The 21822-nt window shown below is 39.2% G+C and overlaps 1 protein-coding gene across 5 annotated transcripts in view; it reads right to left on the bottom strand.

The window, feature by feature from the left end:
• Positions 1 to 21822, bottom strand: part of GALK2 (galactokinase 2) — a 198124-nt gene that overhangs the window by 84835 nt on the left and 91467 nt on the right. For all 5 annotated transcript variants that reach the window (XM_053593304.1, XM_053593306.1, XM_053593307.1 and 2 more), the window contains one exon: positions 793 to 891. In XM_053593304.1, the coding sequence (XP_053449279.1) occupies positions 793 to 891 (99 nt within the window). The remainder of the gene's footprint in view (positions 1 to 792; positions 892 to 21822) is intronic.

Raw genomic sequence — 21822 nt, 5'->3', positions numbered from 1 at the left:
TATTTTCTTAGTCTTAAACCAAATTTCCTCAAGTCTCATGTCTTTGGCTTAGGGGAATCAACAGCAAATATTCTCAATAAGAAGAAAACCAGGTGTTCTTGGAAAATAGCCAAACCTGTAGGAATCTGATGAAAAACTAAGAAAACATTTTAAAGAAATGCTTGTTCTATTTTAAAAATGAGCAATTTACAGGCCATAACCAAAACCTCTGCTCTGCCTAAGGGAGTCGATAGCCAAAGGGAAATGGTATCCACTAAGGAATTCATTCCTGGCTTACTGTCAACATTCTTTTCCCACCACTGAAGCCCCAAAAATGTTGACAGAGAAAAATGATACCGAAGAGAAAATTATAAAAAGAGGGGTTATGAATATATGTGGTAAGAGAACGAACATTTGGGTTTTAAACCAACATGAGATTATGAAAATGTCATGCAATGAAGTGATTGAGGACAGGAGCGGGAAATGAGGTCCCAATAACTAGGGAATTGAGAAATCTCATTTTAACAATGAAGAAAAAGAGAAGGAAATAGGAGGGAGGGAATTAGACACACATGAATAATAGACCTGAGGTATGATTCTGGAAGCTTAAGGGGAAGGTGATCAACATGAAAGCAGAACAGGTTAATGGGTGGAAGCCTTAAGTTACAATGCAGTTGTGAAATAACATCATACGAGAGCTTAAAATGATAAGCTGCCCAGAACCAAGCATGCTTGGGATCTCACGGCATTCCTCTCAGGAGAATTTTCCCTACTGGATATTCCCAAATAGTTCCTATTTGAAATGTCACGTACTGTTCCTTCTTCTGCAAGAAATGATATAGACTGGTCCATGCCTCCTCCTTCAGTACCAATGTAACGCTCGCTCTTGGCACAAATTTCTGCAAGTTCCACCTAGAAAGATAAAAATTGATTGGTACTATATGTAACCAAAATCTATTCCTCATCCATCCATCCAGCAGTTTGAATTCTGGTGGAAACTCTGATTAATTAATAGTAGCTATCTGAAGTATTGCATTAACAAGGACTCCAGACTACCATTGAGCCTGATAAAAAAAATACACCGAGATGAATTAACAATGTCTGCTTTGGGTTGGGAAGATACTGACTATGCATGTAACGTGCAAAGTAGTTTCTTCCATCTTTCCATTTACTCGATCCCACTCTAGAATGACATTACTGAAAATTTCACATGGGCAGTCATTGATTTTTGCCTGTGCTGCCTCTGTCTCCCGAGAATGGACTATTCCATGGTTTACCCACAGCCAAAGTGAAATCATTTGCCTTTATTTTCCTGTCCAAAAGTAATGCAGTTTATCTGGCATTTCCATTGAATGTAAAAGTCAGAACTAGAGTCATCTCACCAAGACATATCTTCCTCCAACCAAGATGAAGAGGCCTGATACATGTAGAGGAACGCAGTTCTAATCTTAACTGAAAATCTTGAAATATCTGTTTAAGAATGTTTTAATAGCTTCCTATTGTTAAGAAATAAGTCCAAACTCTTCAATCTGGCATTTCAAAACCTTCCAACGTCTGGGACCAATTTGCCTATGAAATTGTATTATCTACCACTCTTACCCAGCTAGATTGTATCCTTGGCCATCTCACACATGTGTATGCAACTTGGTATTACTTCCTTTCTTCTCTCCTTTAATGACTCCTATTACAGGTCGATATCCAGCTTATTGGCTACCTACTATTGGCAAGTCCCTGGGCTGACCACTCAAATCTTTCCCCATCATGGAATCTTCTCAAATATTGTTCCCACTATGGTGTCCCCTTTTTCTGAACTCCTAGAGCACTTACATTTAGAATCATTTATTTCCTCACACTACTCATTCAGTAAGTTTGTCTTTCCTCTAAGACTTGAATCAAACCCTTATTTCTCACCTGTTTTACTAGAAGATGTTCCTAGAGTAATCATTTTGAAACAGTGATATGATCTTATTTTCGCTGCTCAAGTGCCAACACCTTAATGTTCATACTTCTCAGCATGGTGCACAAGATCTTTAACGACTTAACCCTTACTCATTTCTCCAGCCTGCTCCTCCAGTACTATTCCTGTAATCTGTAAGCTTTAGCATTCAAGAATACTGAGCAAATGCTGTTCTTTATCACCAGCAGGCTTTTCCACCCCTCATTGCCTCTGCAAGTATGATTTTCTGTCCTTTTTGCTCAGTGCTCCTCTCCCCAGCATTGCTCATGAGTCAACAACTCAAGCATCACCTTCCCCTGAAACCTTAACTACCACCCAAGTACATATATACCACATAACCCCTCTTCTGCATCCTCTATTATAACTCCACTATCACTTGTTGAACTATGTTTGGGTTTTTTTCCTGAGACAAGGTGCCCAGGCTGGCTTCAAACTCCTGGTGTCAAGCAATTCTCCCTCCTGAGCCTCCCTGGTAGTTGGGACCAGGCACATGCACCACTGTGCCTGGCTACCGAACCACACTTTAAGGGTGGGCTTACTTGTCTCTTTATCTACCAGCCTATGAAAGCTTTTTGAATTACTTAACCATGCAGTTGGAGGGTGAAAAGTAAAGGGGATGGGCAAAGTCACAGCTATTGGGTACAATGCATAGTATCTGGGTGAAGGGCACACTTATTATTTTGACTCACACTGTAAAAAAACAAAGTATATAAACAAAACATATATACACCCCAATATTCTGAAATAAAAAATAAAAATAAAGTGTCAAGGGAGGGAAAAAAAGAAGTAATGAAGCCTGGCGGCGACCAGGAGCCAGGGCGGTGGCCAGCCCCATGCATCAAAAAATTCTGAACTGTGTAGCTCTAGGAACATTGGTTTAGAAGAAGACAGTGGATTCGTTTACAAGTACATCTGACTATTCACCATGAAGTAAGGAAAAACTAAAGGAGCTATTTCTCGAAGCTCAAGCCAAGGATGAGCCTCTGAGAACAAGCACAAAACAGGCTGGGAGTGGCAGAAATGGGGAATGACTATTTAATTTGACTCAGGCTTGAATAGACTGAGAAGAAGCTCGGATGACAAACCCTATAAATGCACTGAATGCGAAAAGAGCTTCAGTCAGAGTTCAACTCTTTTTCAACACCAGCAGATTCATACTGGAAAGAAATCCTATAAATGTGCTGATTGTGGGAAAAGTTTCTTTCAGAGTTCTAATCTCATTCAGCATCGTCGGATCCATCCTGGGGAAAAGCCATATATATGTGATGAGAGTGGAGAAAGATTTAAACAGAGCTCCAATCTCATTCAGCACCAGAGGATTCATACTGGAGAAAAACCCTGTCAGTGTGATGAATGTGGCCGATGTTTCAGCCAAAGTTCCCACCTTATTCAACATCAAAGAACCCACGCTGGAGAGAAACCTTACCAGTGCACTGAATGTGGCAAATGCTTCAGCCAGAGCTCTCATCTGAGACAGCACACAAAGGTGCACAAAGAAGAGAAGCCTCGTAAAACCCGGGGTAAAAATATCAGGGCAAAAACTCACATATTCTCTTGGAGAGCTGGTACAGGAAGAAGTTGGTGGCTCGTCTCCGCTAAGACCAGCCCTCTTTTTAAAAAGTAGTAAAAAATAAAAGCAATCTCTTTTAGAATTGGAGATGCTTTATAGTAGAGCACTTAAATACTGGATCCTTCCTCATATGGAGACATTGAGAATTAATGACATTGGGCTAAAAGAAACCACATGAGTCTAGCTGCCCTCATTTCTTTTTTATGTGACATGGAGCACAAAGAACTAAAAATATGTTTTGAAAGAGTGCAAGATCCTTGACCTCATTTGAAATTGCTTTCTGCATCATTTTGACAAAAAACCATCATGTCGTATAGACATATTTGTGAAAAGTCCAGGCATGCTGATGATTTTAGGACATTCTGCAGAAAGAATAATGAAATAAAAGGGAGAAGACATTAATTTCATTAGTTTTGAAGTTCTGCAACAGATGAAATTTTCACTTTGTAAAGTTTTGTCGTATATTAGCCATTGGTTTATTAGTATGACTCAGATTCAACATATCAAAATGTATTCAAGTTCACAGATTTTTTTTAATTTATTTATTTTTATTGTTAAGTCATAGCTGTGTATATTAATGCAATCAAGGGGTACATTGTACGGGTTTCATATACAATCTGAAATATTCTCATCAAACTGTTCAAAGTAGCCTTCATGGCATTTTCTTAGTTACTGTATGTAGGCATTTGTATTCTGCATTTAGTAAGTTTCGCCTATACCCATTCTAAGATGCACAAGTTCACAGATGTTTTATCAACAAGGTCCATCACTCTGTGTTAGCTTTCTTTTGTTTCTCCCCTTATAGTTATTAATTAAAGGAGTAAGAAGTTTTGTTTTCACCATCTTTTTTAGTAAGAGATACTACAGAATCCAAAGTGAGAACTGAATTAGACCTCAAGTCTTTTATTCCTACTAATACTGTTCTTTTATTTTGTATCATTTGTTTTCCAGGAGTTGGGATGGATGGACATTGATCCATCCTCATGTCCTTGACCTCTTGACATTCTCTTGTGCTCCGACAAACTGAGCCAGACTTTTAGATCCACATGAATAAGCAACGCATATTTTACCAACAAAATTTCAGCTTGCCTTCTTGCTAATTAAAAAATCTGTAATTTACACATCTCTCTGCCTTTAAGACTGTGAGCTTTGGATGACCCTGCTTATCATAAATGTTTGACAACAAGTGACTTAATCTAAGAGTCAGAGGATTGTAGCTCCTTTGAAATTTAACTTTTTCTTCATTTCATGAATTTGAGAATTCTAGCAAACGTGTCTCTCAACTTCCATCAGAACGGTGCCAGTTTCAGACATTCCGATCAGCCTTCAGCTCAGTTTTTAATTTCTATTGAATGCTAACATTCTTTTTTTTATATATCTTTTATAATTATATCAGTTCCTACTGTATTAGTGACAATTATTCATAAAAATAAATATTTTGCATACTAAAAAAAAAAAAAGAAGTAATGAAGCCTTAGGCAAACAGGACAGTATGTGCCCCATTACTCAAAGAAGAAAGATCAAACCCTAGATGGTTACTATGAGATATGAAGAAACTAGAAATGAAACTTTAAAAAAAAAATCATGTTTAAGGAAAATAACTGCATTCTTCTGGCAGTAATCAAAAATTATTTAGGCCCATGGACTAAGCCAGAGGTACATGACCTGAACTTAGAGAACCATCAGTGTAGATGAGAGAGCTCAGGAAATTTCACCCCAGCATGTGATTCTTTGGTATAAAGAGTATTTTTAATTAAAGGCCCTTAAAGATCAACAGGCCTTGGAAGGGGCTTGCTTGCTTTCTTCACAAAAAAAACAGATCCATAAAAAAAAAAATCCAGCGTGAAGGAGATAAGTGAACCTACCCATGATTTCTCTGTCCTTTGGGACACTGGAAATAGAAACATGAACTGTTTCTATAATTCTGGTAGGCAATAATTATAATCAAAATGAGTACCTTGGGAAGGCACGAAATCAATACTCCATAACTGCTTAAGTTATGTAAAATTTCAAGAGATTTCAGTAAGATAAAAAAGAGTTGCCAAAAACACATTAGCAAAAGTATGGAAAAGAAGCCTATTAGATGGAAAGATTGACATGAATTCAGGAACCCAATTCCACATAGCCAAGAACTAAATCATCTTTCTACCTGATGGCTGAAAGATTCTGAAGCCTTCCCACTGCTCACTACACACACAACCTAAACCCTCAAGGCTCTAAGCAAAAAAGGGTTAACACCCCTCCCCACCAATATCTTTTCTTTTACATCTGAGCACTTCAAGAACCCCAATGTACTGAATTCTAATATGAACCAACATATAAACAATAATATGCTCACATGAAAATAAAACACAAATATAGTCTAGTATGGGGGTGCAGGGGCACAGGGAGGGCATTTGGCAGGCTCTCACCTGATGTGAACAATGTGTGGGTGGATACCATGCCCCCCGGGTGAAGAGTTCTTAAACAATTGGAATTTTACCTTGGAAATAAGAACAATGTAATCTAAAAATTTGTAACCTCATATTAATCTGAAAAAAAAAAAAAGAATAAACCATACTGCTTTTTGAAGGAAAAAAAAACCCCAAACTAGTCATCAAAATACCATATCTGAGAATCATTAGGGAAGACAATTTGACTTCAGGAGAAACTTTTCCCTACTAGGAACCAATAAGCTAGTTCTCTTCTGACTTCTGCCCTTTGAACACTTAGGAGAAACCTGACATTATTCATACACCTTCTTTTAAAGATACTGAAGAAAGTTAATGGGGCTAGTTTAGTCCTTAGTGTGGTTCTCTTGAAGCAGCTTAGGAAGGAACCAAAAGTCATTGTAGGCTCCCTAAATTAATAGCTTACCTATCTGCAGGCCAGTGGGGTTCCAAGTAAGAGAAGAAATTAGAGGGTTAGATTTTTTTTTTTGCAGCTTTTTTGGCTGGGGCTGGGTTTGAACTCGTCACCTCCGGTAAATGGGGCTGGCACCCCACTCCTTGAGCCACAGGCGCTGCCCTAGAGGGTTAGATTTAATAGTTACAGAGAAGGGCTAACAGGCAACACATTCATGAATTGTTAGCCCTTCTCTGTAGAGCAGGAGTCCTCAAACTACGGCCCGCGGCCAACGGCAGCACTGCCAAGGACATTGATAAGGTCCTCCAGGTGTTTTTGCCACCGCTGCCTGTCCTGCTACAGTGCGCATGTGTGGAATGTGTGCCGCACCCTCCGACTCCCCTCCTCTCTGTCTCTCTCAGTCTTGGGACTAACTGATGCACACTAGCATCACTTGCTATGACTAGCAGTGACAAATATGGAACCAGACATTGACCATCTCAATAGCCAAAAGCAGGCCCATAGTTCCCATTGAAATACTGGTAAGTTTGTTGATTTAACTTTAGTTGTTCTTCACTTTAAATATTGTATGTGTTCCCATTTTGTTTTTTTAAGTCAAAATAAGATATGTGCAATGTGCATAGGAATTTGTTCATAGTTTGTTTTTTTTTTTAAACTATAGTCCGGCCCTCCAATGGTCTGAGGGACAGTGAACGGGCCCCCTGTTTAAAAAGTTTGAGGACCCCTGCTGTAGAGGGTTAGATTTAATAGTTAGTTACAGAGAAAGGCTAACAATTCATGAATGTGTTGCCTAGCTAGACCTGAATATTTATGAAAACAATATAATATAAATCAACTCAAGATATTAATAAAGTTCACTCTTTTTATTTAGCAGTTTCACTAGTTGTTGAAAGGAGAATCCCATAGGAAGGAATGTTATCTTTTTGAATTAGTTAACCATGCCTACAGAAATCTAACTATTCAGAACATAAGACCCTAACCAAGTCAGAATTATACTGCTATTGTCAGCCATTGTAAATACAAGTTGAAACAAACAGTACCATTCATTCATTCAAAACTCATTTAACTAGTGTTCTATACATAAGTGAACAGGCCAGTATTTTTCCCAAGAACGTCACAATATTGATATTGTCTTTAGGTGAATAAGTATTTCAAAAGAAAATATAAAAGTAGTGTTGTGCCAAACAGCTCTGCTTGCCTCTCTAGACTTGCTGGCCACCTACCTTCATCTACCCTTCCCATCAGGTTCTTCCAACAGAGGACTCTGGCAGAAAATGGGGAAGGGAGTAAGGTCAGTACTATTCCTGCCACGGGCATCTTCAGGTCCAAGGGCAGTAACAAGCCAGCCACAACTGGTCCTAAGTGTCCACCATGCCTATACCTTTGTAAACAGTCCCAATGAAATAAAATGTTCTTGATTATTGAGTGTGCCATCTGTTTTCTGTTATAACCCTGGCTGCTTTATCTAGATAAGATGAAAACGCTAATAGCTCCCCTGACTTTCGCTTACCTCAAATATTTTCTTTATTTTCTCTTCTGCAATTCTTCTCCACCCTAACTTTCAAAATGTCTGGATTCTTACCTGGGGCTATTTTCAAATTCTTCCCCAAATTGGCAAACCTCTTAAGTAAAACCCAGCCAGGAAGGAGGAACTCCATGAAATAGTACCAAGGTGAGTCTAAAAGAGACTGAAGTAGACTTGTTTGTTTTGTAACATGGCTGATGACCAAACTCTAGGTGTTTGGTCTACTTGTAGACACTTTGGAGTGTTCTAAGAGGGGAAAAAAAAATAGGGCTGCTTTAATTTTTTTTTTTTAGAAAAAGAAGGAGGCTATTATTTCTTCTTCACATCTCTAACTCAAAGAGATATAACTCAAAGGAACGAGTGACTTTGGCAATGTTTACTTAAGTAAAAAGGACATTGCCTGAGGACAATGACAGCCAATTCTCAAAATGAACACAGCAGATGTAACTGACCCTGAGGGTTCAAAGTGAAAAGTTCAAGTAAGTAATATAGGAAAGAAAAAAGAAGGAGTTCAAATATCCTTCTTTGACCCCAAACTATGTACAGTGAGGAAATTTCCCAAATTAAGTGTAAGAAAAACTTAAAATTGAGAACCAGCAAAGAGTAAGTATTAAGCATTTGTAAATGTATCCCCAAAGAACAAAAAATTGACTCTTCCACCTGTGTACACTAGACAGAACATGATCTAATGGACTTGCATATGGCTAATAGTTGGGACATGCAGCTCTAAAAATAGCTGAAGTGCTATGCTACTCCAGTAAGGATGGAAGTGCTCTGTGAGGATGCAAGCATGGTCTTCAAGTTGGCTCTCTCCAAACTCTGTAGGAGACAAAGAACATTCTCCTAAACCAGTGGTTCTCAACCTGTGGGTCACGACACTCAGGAACTGTATTTTAAAGGGCCATGGCATTAGGAAGGTTGAAAACCACTGTCCTAACCTAACTGACCTGCAATCTAAGTTGTAGAAGGAATCAAGATTCTGAGAAAATGCCTTCAACAACAAGACAAGAGCACAGTATTTTAGGTGAAACACTGTGAGATTTTAATAGACGATAATGAATAAGCCTTGATATTTCTCCAAATGATGAGTCTGGATGTGTGTACAAACTACTGACATATTAACATGAATCTAACAGGTAATAATCAGATGCAAAGGGAAAAAAGAGTACAGTACACTCTGCCCCTCCAGGTATGGTCCTCAGGCACAGCATGGGTGTCACCTGGTAAATAGTTAGAAGTGGGGAGCCTCAGGCCTCCCACATATACACCTGCAAATCAGAAACTCTAGTTTACCAATATACCCAGGTGATTTCTATGCAGTCCTTTAAATGATTCTCTATACTAACTATGAGGCTTTCTCAATAAATTAAGCAGAAGGGAAGAATCATAATTGAGAAAGGCAAAAAACCTAAGGCTGGCACTAGGCCTACAATTTTTACACAAGCTATCTTATTTAATTTCCAAAACAACCCTGAAAGTTAAAATCATAATTGCTATTTCAAAGGGAAGGAAATTGAGTCTTAAAAAAAGGGCAAAAAACTAATCTAAGCTAAGCTTCAAAATCAGATAGGCCCAGCTCACCAGGAGCTTCACCAGGATACTATTGTTCTACTTCAGGAAACAGAGGCTATGGGGCGGTGCCTGTGGCTCAAGGAGTAGGGTGCCAGCCCCATATACCAAAAGTGGCAGGTTCAAACCCGGCCCCAGCCAAAACTGCAAAAACGAAAGAAAGAAAGAAACAGAGGCTATGCCCACAGCTGGGCCCTGGTGAGCCAATGGAGCATAATTTATACATACCCAAACTGAAACTCCCTTTCATTAGAATGAACAATGAAGTTGACCACTAGTTCGAGAATGCAGACATTTCTAAGTCATCACATTTCTCTCCATTTTTTTCTCAGATTAAAAAAAAATAAAAAATCCACCTCCCTGTATGGTTTGAAGCTTGAGGTTTTTGCCATTATCCATCTCCAAATGCAATCCCCGCACACGTCCCTCTCAAAGAATCCAGTGTTCTTCATTGTCCCACAACCCAGACTGATCTCAATGTAAAGCTGATATCTTGGTTTGATTTCTGCATCTAAATAATAATAATAGCAGCTAACATATTAACTCAGACACTGTTCTAATCCTGTTTCATGTTCTAAGTTCAAATCCATGAGGGAAGTTTTTATTACTCAATAAATTCTATAATGAAGAAACTAAAGTGTAGAGAAGTAAATTGCCTAAGATCACGCAGCTAGTAAGCAGCAAAGCCAGGATTTGAACTCAGAGTCTTGGCAGGTGTTTCTAAACACAACACTATAATTTAATTCTTGAGAGGAGGATTCTGGGGCTGGAACAATAACCCAAAAAGTCTTCCTGGCATACTTACCTCTCACTAGCACAATTAACTGAATCTCTTCCATTGCTTAAATTCTTAAAAAAGAGGGAAAGAGGGGTAGGCAGCAAACACCTACCAAGATAAGTACTATTGAGAGGAGGAAAGAGGGGAGAGAAAGTTGAAAAAAAAAGTTGTTGTGAAAAGACAGCAGGAGTCAGAAGCTGGGCCTGATTGATGGAATCAGACAAAACTCAAGTCACTGCTACTAAATACCAATGGGGCCTCCAACCCCTGTGGTAAAGGCTGGTGTCACTCCCTTGGCTGGCAGACCGCTTATTTTGGCTCTGACCTTCTATAAACACTCACTAAGGATGATAATTATGGATAGGTGGCAGGCTCACAATCTCTGCGGTTTGGCAAGTGTGTCCTGGAATTGCACCTCCCTTCCATGGTCAGAGAGACTCTCCCATTCTCCAGGGTAGGGTTCCTCACATTGTGCTTTGAGCAATACAGGCCAGTCCCACCTTCAAGGCCCAAACTGCAGGAACTCTGATTATAAACCAATCTGGACTTCCCAGGAGAAAGTAAAGAAGACACAGACATCAGATAATTATTATTTTCTCCCTAGCATAATAATAATTGTGTGAATTATCACATATTAATTTTTAAATATGAATCTTATCATACAAAGATAGACACACACCAAAGAGGAAAAAAAATACTTCCATGAATTGTCATCTAACCAAATACGTAACTCAGTATACACGTTTTCCTGGGGTAAAGGATTCTATGTTTTCAATAGTCAATTCACAAAGACTTTGAAATGAAGTAAGAAGAATCTCAGGGTCAGGAAATGGTAAGGTGCTCTATGAGTTGTTACACACAAAAAAATGATTTTACTGAGTTGCATTCAAATGCTATGTTGAAAACATCTACTGAAGATCATTATAAGAAATAGTCATGTGGACACCACTTTCATATTTCTTTTCAGACTGTTTCGGAGGTCATTTTCATTATGTTTTGTGTGCTCTAAAGAATCCACCTGAGAAATGCATTTCAGAATTTAGCAGGAAAATACTGCTTCTTCTGAAGAATTAGAACGATTCTTCTCTTCTGATCATGAGACTTTGGGCTGAGGGAAATATAGCTTGGCCAAAGTTTGTTGCCATAGGCTAGTATCTATTCTGACTTCTGCCCTCTGGACAGTTAGAAGAAACCTGATATTTACAGGCCTTTTTTTTTTTTTTTATTGTTGGGAATTCATTGAGGGTACCAAGAACCAGGTTACCCTAACTGCTTTTGTCAGACAAAGTCCCTCTTATAATGCATCCCTCCCCTAAGAGGTGTGCCAAACACTGTGACCCCCCTCCTTCCCCTCTATCTGCTCCCCAATTCCATCACCCCCCACCATGTACTAAGTCAACAATTGTCTTCATATCAAAATTTAGTACATTGGATTCTTGCTTCTCCATTCTTGTGATGCTTTACTAAGAAGAATGTGTTCCATTTCCATCCAAGTTAGTACAAAGATGTAAAGTCTCCATCTTTTTCAGTGGCTGAATAATATTCCATGGTATACATATACCAAAGCTTGTTAATCCATTCCTAGATTGGTGGGCATTTAGGCTGTTTCCACATTATCGCAATTGTAAATTGAGCTGTGATAAACAGTCTAGTACAAGTGTCCTTATGATAAAAGGATTTTTTTTTTTTTCTGGGCAAATGCCCAGTAATGGGATTGCAGGATCAAATGGGAGGTCTAGTTTGAGTTCTTTGACAATGTAGGCCTTCTATTAAAGATACTGAAGATAGTTAATGAGGCTAGATTAGCCCTTTGTGTGTTTCTCTTGAAGCAGCTTGGGAAGGAACCAAAAGAAGACTAAACTCCTAATTAAATAGCTTACTATTTGCATACCACAATACAGGATGTCTCTCATTGAAGGGATTGGTGTTTGTCCTTCTTGGACAGAAGAACTTGACAAAAATTATTTTCTTGACAAAACTTCAGTCAGCCTCCTGAAACATCTACTAGGCCCACTAGGCCAACTTCCTTGTAAAATCCAGTTTTATCAAGAAGCCTGCTCAGTCAGTTCTTCAAGAAGCCCCAAAACTTGATATCTGATCATCCCTAATATCTGATCAGATTCCTTGTTCTCCACCATTCCCCTGGTCTACACAGGACTCAACTTTACTGCAGCTACCTCAGCACTGCTCTAGCTGAGCCAAGGAAGGAGCAGGCAGAACAGACTCTCTCCCATGCTTTGTTCTGTGATGTGGGGCCCCGTGAACCCCATTACCCACCCCTGTGGCTCCACCTCCACTGCTTTACTTCCATAGCTCCAGTGCTGCTGTGGATCCTATAGTGCCATTCACACATCTCCTAGCCTGCCTGCAGGCCAGGGCTTTGTCTCAGAGGCTCCAGGGCTTCTGTGGGGCCCAGATCTATTTTCTAAGGCTTCATAGCAGCTGCCTGGCCAGTGGCTCTGCCCTCTGAGGCTCCAGTGCTGCCCTGGGCCCTGAAGCTCTGCCCTGAGGCTCTAGTGTTCCCATCAGGCCCCAGTGCTCCAACATGAGCCTTCAATGCTACAAATGGAATTGCAGTTCTGACTGCTGAGTCTCCAGGGCTAACACTGGGCCCTACAGAATTACCCTTGAGCTCTAGCACTGGCCCCAAGGCTCCTCCACTGCTGTAGGGCCCCAAGGCTCCAACACTACCAGTGGACCCAAACACAACTATGAGCCTCCCTGTTGCTCCCCAAGACTGCTATTGGCTACTTGGAGGGAGCCCCACCGATCCAACATACCACTAGGGACCCACCAGCCATAAGCCACTATCACACATGGACACCAAGCAAATGCCCACAGCCCAGACACCCATGACCACTGCCTAGGCAGCCTTACCCAACTGCCACTGTCACTTCTGTAGGGAGACTTAGACAGAGCAATCCCCTTATAATTCCATGCTCCATAGAAACAGTCTTGCCAAGGCTATAACTCAGGCTTCCAATAATGGCCTGGGCAATAATCCACCACTGCACACAAAGATTATCCAGCACCAGCTTAAACTGTAACAATCACAGGAGAATGGGACAAACCAGGACAGCTGCACTAGAGGCTCTCCATGTGTACACCCCTCCCCCGTCTGGTCAGTCTTCCAGAGCAGGACACAAAAGTGGCATCTAGGGACCTTTCTTTCTTACCACTAAGTAAAAGAGTTCCCAGCAAAGGAAAACAGATGCCCTGAAAATATATCAGCCTTGAGTTGCAAGGAGAGGATTCAGATGAGAAGAAACTGGCAAAAGAGCACTGGCAACAAGAAAAAAAAAAAAAAAGTTCAATAGCTCCCAGGAGATCACAATGGAAGAAGCAATAGAGCCCAACCAAAAGGAAATTATCAAAATGTCAAGCATGGGATTCAGAATATGGATGGCAAATAGGATAAATAGAACTGAAAAGAAAGTTAAACACCAACAAAAAGAAGCCAAAAAAAATTTCTGGACATGAATGAAAAAAATGAAAAAGTCATTAAAGAGCTAGAAAATACAAGAAAGGATGTAATAGAACTTAAAGAACGGAATTATTTAGGAAATTTCAAAATTTAACATAAAGGTTCAACAACAAGCTAAAGCAGAAGAAAGAATCAGAATTTGAAGACAAAGCTCTCAGACTAACTCAATCAGTCAAAGATGTAGAAAAGAGAATAAAGAAGAATGAACAAATCATTAGAGAAATATGGAACTATGTGAAGTGAACTATTGTACAAAATATACATATCTCTGAGGGAGAAGAAAAAAGAGCAAGAACCATGGAAAATATATGCTAGGGAATTATTGAGAAAAACTTCTCAAGTATCTCTAGAGATTATATCCAGATACATCAAACACCAGGAAACTTCATAACAAATAGGACATCTTCAGGACACATAGTCATCAACTTGGCCAAAGTCAAAATTAAGGAGAAAATTCTATAAGCAGTGAGATGAAACCAGCAATTATCCTACAAAGAAAGCCAATCAAGCTAACAGCAGAGTTTTAAGCAGAGACTTTACAAGGCAGAAGGGATTGTGGGCTCACTTTTAGTTTTCTTCTTCTTTTTTTTTTTTTTTTTTTTTGCAGTTTCTGTCCAGGGCTGGGTTTGAACCTACCACCTCCGGCATATGGGGCCTGTGCCCTACTCCTTTGAGCCACAGGCGCCACCCTACTTTTAGTTTTCTTAAACAGTACAACTGCCAGCCAAGAATTTTGTTTCCTGCAAAATTTTTTCATAAATGATGGAGAAATAAACACTTTTCCAGTGAAGCAAACTCTAAGGGAATTTGTCATTACTGACATTTGATTACAGGAAATGCTCAGAACTGCCTTATACATAGATCAGCAGACTAGATACCCACCAGTAAGAAAAATCCCCAAATTAAAGCACACAGCTGTTATAAAACAAGAGGGAAACAAAATAAGGTATCACCCAACATGATGAAAAAAACAGAATCACACATATCGATACTAACATTCGACGTAAACAGTCTGGATTTCCCATTTAAATGACATAGACTGGCTGAACATATGAAAAAACCCATCCCAAGTCAATAAGATAAAATTGATTTCAAATCAACAATGGAAAAGAAAGACAAAGATGGTCATTATCTAATGATAAGGAAAGCACTTCAACAAGAAGAAATAACAATCCTAAATATATATGCACCTAAAACAGGAGTTCTGGATTCATAAAGCAAAACCTATTAAATCTAAACAAAGAGATAAACAATAGCATCGCAACTGCCAGGGACTTCAATACCCTACTGACAGGGTTGAGCAGATGATTGAAGCAGAAAATCAATAAAAGAACCACTAGACATAAACAGGACTCAGAAAGAAATAGACCTAATAGGCACTTACAGATTATTATACCCAAAAACTATTCTTCTCATCAGGGTGTAGGACATTCTCCAAAACTGATCTTAAGCCATAAAACATATATCTTCTCAGACCACAGTGGAATTAAACTAGAAATTAAATTCAAGAGTAACACTCCAATCTACCCAAAGTTATGGAAATTAAAACAACCAGTTGCTGAACAATACTTGAATCAATGATGAAATTAAGATGGAAATAAAAAGATTCCTGAATTGAACAAAAAATAGGACAAAGTTATCAAAATCTATAGGATACAGAAGAAACAGTCCTAAGGGAAAATTTTATATCCTTAAATGCCTACATCAAAAAGATAGAAAGATCACAAATTAACAACCTGATGTCACTTCTCAAGGACCTAAAAAAGGAAGAACAAACCAAACCCAAAGCCAGCCTTTCCTCCTGTAGTTGAGGATACGACCGTACTGTTTTATCCTTTCTTTCCTATAATGTACTAACTCCATGAGTAGAGAAATCTGAAAAGATCAAATGACGATCCTGACTTCTATCAACACTACCAGCCTGGGAAGAAAAAAGAAAATTAATACACATAAGAAAGCATGCACATGACAGGCAGCCATCTGCCCATGTCAGAACACCTGTTCCTTACAGAAGCTCAGGCTCACACCCATTTATCCAGACAGGCTGAAGTATCATTTTCATAGTTATATATACTACTGATCAACCCCTTTTAATCTAACATAAAGCTTTAAAGAATTAAGCCAATGTAGCATAAACCCCTTAAAAGATTACAATAATTAGAGATACCAAGACATGTAATATGTAAATATTTGTTAGACAAACCAAATTCATGTTGCCTGGTATTTTCTTTGGAGCCTGCCCATGTCATTACACTGAAATGTGATATATACAAAGGCTGAGTGACTGCAACCGAAATAATGTGACCCTATATACACAGCGACAGTTTAAAATTACATTTGCTTTGGTTATTTTTATGTTAGACATCTCAAACAGTTTATTCCAAGCTTAGTACATTTTGTTTCATAAACAAAACAATGAAGAACATGAACATATTTAAATGACAGGGCAATAATGAAGAACTTTACTTTCTTGACAAAGCTGAGAAGTCATCAATGTTTTCATCAATTCTACAAATAAGCATTGAGTGTTCTATATATTAAAATACACAAGACTAAATGTGTGATGTATCTATCATCACTTTTAATATAAAAAGGAATTTATATGAAATCCCTCAACTAAGGCTTTTTTTGTATATACAGCAGATCTCTACTATCTCTCTGTGTTAAAAATGTTAAGTGCAGTTGATAAAAAAGAAGCCATATGATGTGATTCACCAAGAAGAAAATCCATTACTTATATACGGCTCTGGAATATGGAGGCAGGGGTAGTTGTTGATCTGATAAATCCAAATTGAGGAAACTGGACCAAAAAAAAAAAAAAAGACTGGCCTGGACTCTTCAAAATGTCAATATTATCAAAGATGAAAAAAGCTGGGGAACTGTCCTAGGATGAAGGAAACTAAAAAAGAAAAAAGGACAATTAAATGAAATGCTGATCCTTGAATAAATTCTGAACCAGAAAAGTTTTTGCAAGAGTACATGTCAAATCTATTATGAGTAGAGTATAAATGTCTTAACACAACAATTAAGTAAGTGAGGTGAAGGCTATGTTAACCAGTTTGATATAAGCATTCCAAATTGTATATAAAATCAGCACATTGTACCCCATAAATGCATTGATGTATACAATTATGATTTAATAAAAAGAAAGAAAAAAGAAAAGCTATAAAGGACATTATTATTGAGGTAGGTGGGAAATCTGAGTATAAACTGGTATTAGATAACAGTTTATACTCAGTTTATACTCTTATATCATGAGATAGCAATGTTAATTTTCCTAAATGCAATAATTATATTGTGGTATGGTGAAGAATGCCTTGCTCTGAAGAGATGCATATGGAAGTATTTAAGAGTGATGTCTGCAATTAACTATCTAATGGTTCAGGAAAAGATGTAGAGAGAAAGATAGAGCAAATGAAATTAAATGTTTACATGGACCTAGGTGAAAGACATACATATCCATTGCCTTTCTTGCATGTTTTCTGTACATTTGAAATTTTCTCATAATCAAAAGTTGGGAAAAAAATTAGGTGTTACATTAACAATCTACCTAGTCATATGTATGTGTGTGACATTTAACATTGTTGCTAATAAGTAATAATGTTATCCAAAAAAATGAAATTAAATCAAAGAAAACATCTAATACATAAAGGAATCCTGCATGAAAACATACATTTGTTATTTGTTCCTATTCTTTTAAATTTTTCTGATAAATTTTTGCTTTACTACTAAATTTTCATTGCTATGGTTAAATTTTGCTTTATATCCAAATTTAACCATAGCAACAGTATTCGATGAATTAAGATATTTGTAAAATGTGATAAGGATTAAAATATTTTAACAGTATTTAAATAATAGAAAAACATTATTAAATAATAAATACAAATTATATCCTAAAAATACAAAGGAGCACTTTCATCTCTTGATGGCGTGAAGTTATTCACAGCATATACAGTTCTTATTGCTTGAATTTTTGCACATATACATATTTTACAAAATAATTACACAATTTTATCAGAAGAAACAATCAGATATTCTCTGGAAGCCCTTGTTACCAGGGGAATCATGACCAAGTTTACCTTCCTTGTAACTTACTTAAATTATAGGAAATTATGGGCTCTGATGACTACACATAAAGTTCCATAGGGTCCTGCTTCCACTTAATTTAAATAAACACAGTTGAAATGAACTGGTTAATAGCCTATAATGTCTTTGCATGTGGGATATTACTCAAGATCTCTCAAACAATTGTCTTTTACTTAGGAGAATTAAATCAGCATATAAGTCAAAGGGTAACCTGGGTGGCACTCATTAAAATCTATCATTTGAAAATGATAACAAAAAATCCAACCTCCTCCTATATTGTCCAAGAAAGAATAAACTGGTGATGACAGAAACAGCACAACCTGGGTTGCTAGAAGATAGATTTCATAAACTTTCTCTGTTCATTATAAAAAACAAAATGAAATAGGATCCCACTCCTATTTCCACTATTTTCCCAAGAAGTTATGATGTTCCATGGGAAATAGTTAAATTATAGATAAAGACTTTCCCAGGGAAAATTACTTTAACATGTCCAATTGCCAATCTGACAGTGTAAATAGTCTACACATGTGAAAGGAAATTTTAGCAAATGTTAACTTTCCCACTCAGACACAAGAAAACAAATTCTTCCTGCTCTGAAGGATTTATTCTTTAAAAGATTTATTTTCGAAGAAAATTAACAAGAGAAACAATAGGAACTCTGGCTTTTATATTAGTCTTTGCAGTCATGTACCATGGGATATCTTGTCATATAACAGTGACATTTTCTATAGTTATAGCTAGAAAAAATATGATAAAGTTTTGAGATAAGGGATAAAGCATAAATTTTACCAAACTGGACAATAAAATTTGATCATAAAAATTAGGTAACTCAAAGCCACTGGCAGTATTTATATACCTAACTCTAACCAGTGTCAAAAGTCTGGGACTTTCTCAGGCAAGCTCCTGAAGAGTAGTTTCACAATTCAGTATTTTATAGCAAGGTATTATCTTTAAAATACTAAGCAATAATTTGACTGAAAAATTCAATAGGCACAATTTTTCTTAATCCCTCCCCCCAGATGTTAATACTATAGCCTAATATAATAACCATCTTTGATTGCTTAGGCTGAGTAAGTGAAGGGAATAGTATTCCTATCCCCAGTGTTCAACTCCAGCTGGAACTCCCATGAAAACTAGGAAAAGAAATATGAGAAAGCAAAGTTTGGAAATCTACTAGATGGCTAGAAAATCCCAATCTAGAAATACAGAAGGCTGCATTTGAGGCTGCCATTCCCACTGATTCTACTTTCACCTAAACCCAGCATTTCACAGAAAGAAGAGAGAAGCCCCCACCACTAGGGCCTTGGAGTATCGGACTCTGGCATGGCTCTGAACTGGGAAGATGGTGCTGAATCAGGAGAACCAAGACTACCTTTAAGGAGTATTACCAGTCACCTATAGAGGAAAACTTGGCCAACTGCCAGATGGACATTATCAGAGAAGAAAGGTGCAAAACAGCTAAGAGGTAAATATTTAATACCACACTCCAGCTGGCTTGGCGCCCATAGCACAATGATTACCACATACACCCAGGCTGGTTGAGTTCAAACCTGGCCGGGGCCAGCTAAACAATAATGACAACTACAACAAAAAAACCAGCTGGGAGTGGAAGCTGCAGTATCTGAGATCGGCTGTGGCCAGGTTTAACAATGCCTGTGGAAGAAAGAGATGGTGGAAGGCCAGAGAGGCTCCCGTCCAGAAGGAGAGTTAAAGGACAGAAATTTAGCAAGTAAGGTGACGACTGAAGTAAAAATGTGCAGCCTTGTCAATGAGAGTGTTATCTGAAGAAGTAACTCTTCCATGATCATTGGTGTCCAAAGATTATTTCTATGCTCTGGATAATCGAATCCCAACTCTTCAAAGTCTGCGAATCTGATTGGTCGTCTTATTTGGTGCCCTAGAAAAACTGTTTTACTAAACATTCCTAAAAGATTCCTAAAAGATTCAAATGCTTATAAATACCTTTGTCAAACAGATGAAGGTCATTGGCACTTCCCTCTTCAACATGTGAGAAGACAAAACAAATTCCAAGACATCTTCGGATTTTTAATTTATACAAGAAGTTTGAGAAGTACAGATTCTTAACAGCTCCAGGGACCCTGTGATGTTTGTAACCCATGTTTAACCCATCAATAATATAAGAATTTCATGTAAAGCAAGAACATTCAGTCAAGAGTTCCAAAAACCAGACTTACAGGCTGACCTCTTGGTCCTTGTTGACCCTGTGGGCCTCTTTCTCCTGTATCACCAACCTCTCCCTTTTATGATAAAGAGTAAAATTGAAATTAATTTTCTTCTATGAAAAAAAAAGAAATTTAGCAAGTAACCTGGTGGATTAGAGCTGCACCAAGAGAGAAGGTTGAAGAATGCACATCAACCCCGCTGAGGCGAGCTGCGACCACAAGAATACAAACAAAAGGTACAAAATCCATCACCAAGCAGACAGGAGTCCCCTTCCCCATGAGAACAGCTCAGAGTGCCCCACAAACAAACGAGCAGAGTTCAAAGGTCCACCCAGTACACTCCCCAGGAGAGACCCTCTAAAAACTGGACCTACCTCCCCTACTAGGGTGCCACGGCATTCTCCTGCCAGGCCTAAAACTGTATAAAACTGTATATATTCTCTACCTGCAACTCTGAGCTCCCAGCACTCCCCTCCACTCTCACTCTCAGGTCTGGAGGCCTGTCCCACAGGAGTCCAGCATCTTGGGTGATTTCTCGAGGGGTGTGGACAGGGCCTAAACTGCAGCTGGTCAGTGCTGACTCCACTGCATGGGAGTGAGGAGAGGACAGTTGGATGAAAGGGAACCACACTGGAGTGGCGGTGCCCCAAGGCACAGAGAAGCAGCCATCTTTTGGCAACAATAGGGCTCAGTCCCGGATATTCCGAAGCCACACCCCTTGTCTCCCTGGGCAACCAGAGGAGGCCGGGCATCTACTCAGGTGGCAACCACCAGGGAACAGATCTGGGACAGAAACACAGGCCCTGTGAGTAAAGGGTTTGCCTGAGGCGGTACCAGCCTGGGTGGAGTGCAGGGGACTAGAACTGCATGCACAGAGCCAGGAAGTTACCAGGGCGGGGCTGACCCAGAGGACCGCTTTACTGAGCCTAAGACGCACCTGGCCCTCAGGAGATCGTAGCCTATAGACAAAGGAAGACAAGTGGCTAGAACTCACAGCTAACCGAATACAAACCTGCAGGAACAAACACAGGGCCTGAGGCGCAGGCTCTGGGAACTCAAAACAGCTTCTTTTCTGCAGGGGAATTTAGCAGGGACAGAAACAAATTCCCGCAAAGTTGTTCTGTTCTGTACTGTCAGTAACATCAATCAGGGGGCTGGAACTGAGTGAACACCCCCCAGCCTCCATCAAGCAGGGGTTGTCAGGCCTCACCTCCCCCTGCTAGATAGAGGCAGAGCGCAGTGGCCTGGCTGAGCAGAAATAGATTTCCTTGTGATTCAGGCAGGTGTAAACCCCTGGAGTGTCTGTTCACTACAGGCAAATGAGTCACAGCCCTGCAGGGCTATCAGTGACTGGGTGTGACATAGGTGCAAGGTGGGAAGGAGGCATCAACCTTCCCAGACTGATCTATTTGCTGGGTGGGTCCTCCTGACTCCACGGATACCGGAGCAAGCCATATCTGAGTAGTCACCAGATCCTTGCCATCCAGTTACCAGAGACCTTTTAAACTCTCCCACCAGAGACAGGTGTTCACTGAAACAATTGATTTGGACTTTTTGAACTGAGCCAATTGCCCGAGGACTATTCAGGTGGTGCCCTTGGTGTGTGGTTGTAGGAAGGTTTGATTTTCCTTTTCCAATTGTTGCCTGTGGGGGGCCGGGTGACTTAATTGCTGGTATTTCTCCACAGCTGAGACTTCAACCCAGAGTAACTGTTTCACGGGTCGGACAGAGACCAGCTGAAAACAAGACAGAGCCACTTAGCCCCAACACACAAAACTGTTCCCCAGTTTCTCAGGCTGCAGCACTGTACAGGTCCTCGACAAAGCTCCAGGGGAAGAATCAAATGG

This window comes from Nycticebus coucang, chromosome 6 (genome assembly GCF_027406575.1).
Source record: "Nycticebus coucang isolate mNycCou1 chromosome 6, mNycCou1.pri, whole genome shotgun sequence".
In the NCBI taxonomy this organism is placed as follows: domain Eukaryota; kingdom Metazoa; phylum Chordata; class Mammalia; order Primates; family Lorisidae; genus Nycticebus; species Nycticebus coucang.
The sequence above is the reverse complement of the archived record's forward strand: the minus strand, read 5'-3'. Positions and strand labels throughout refer to the sequence as shown.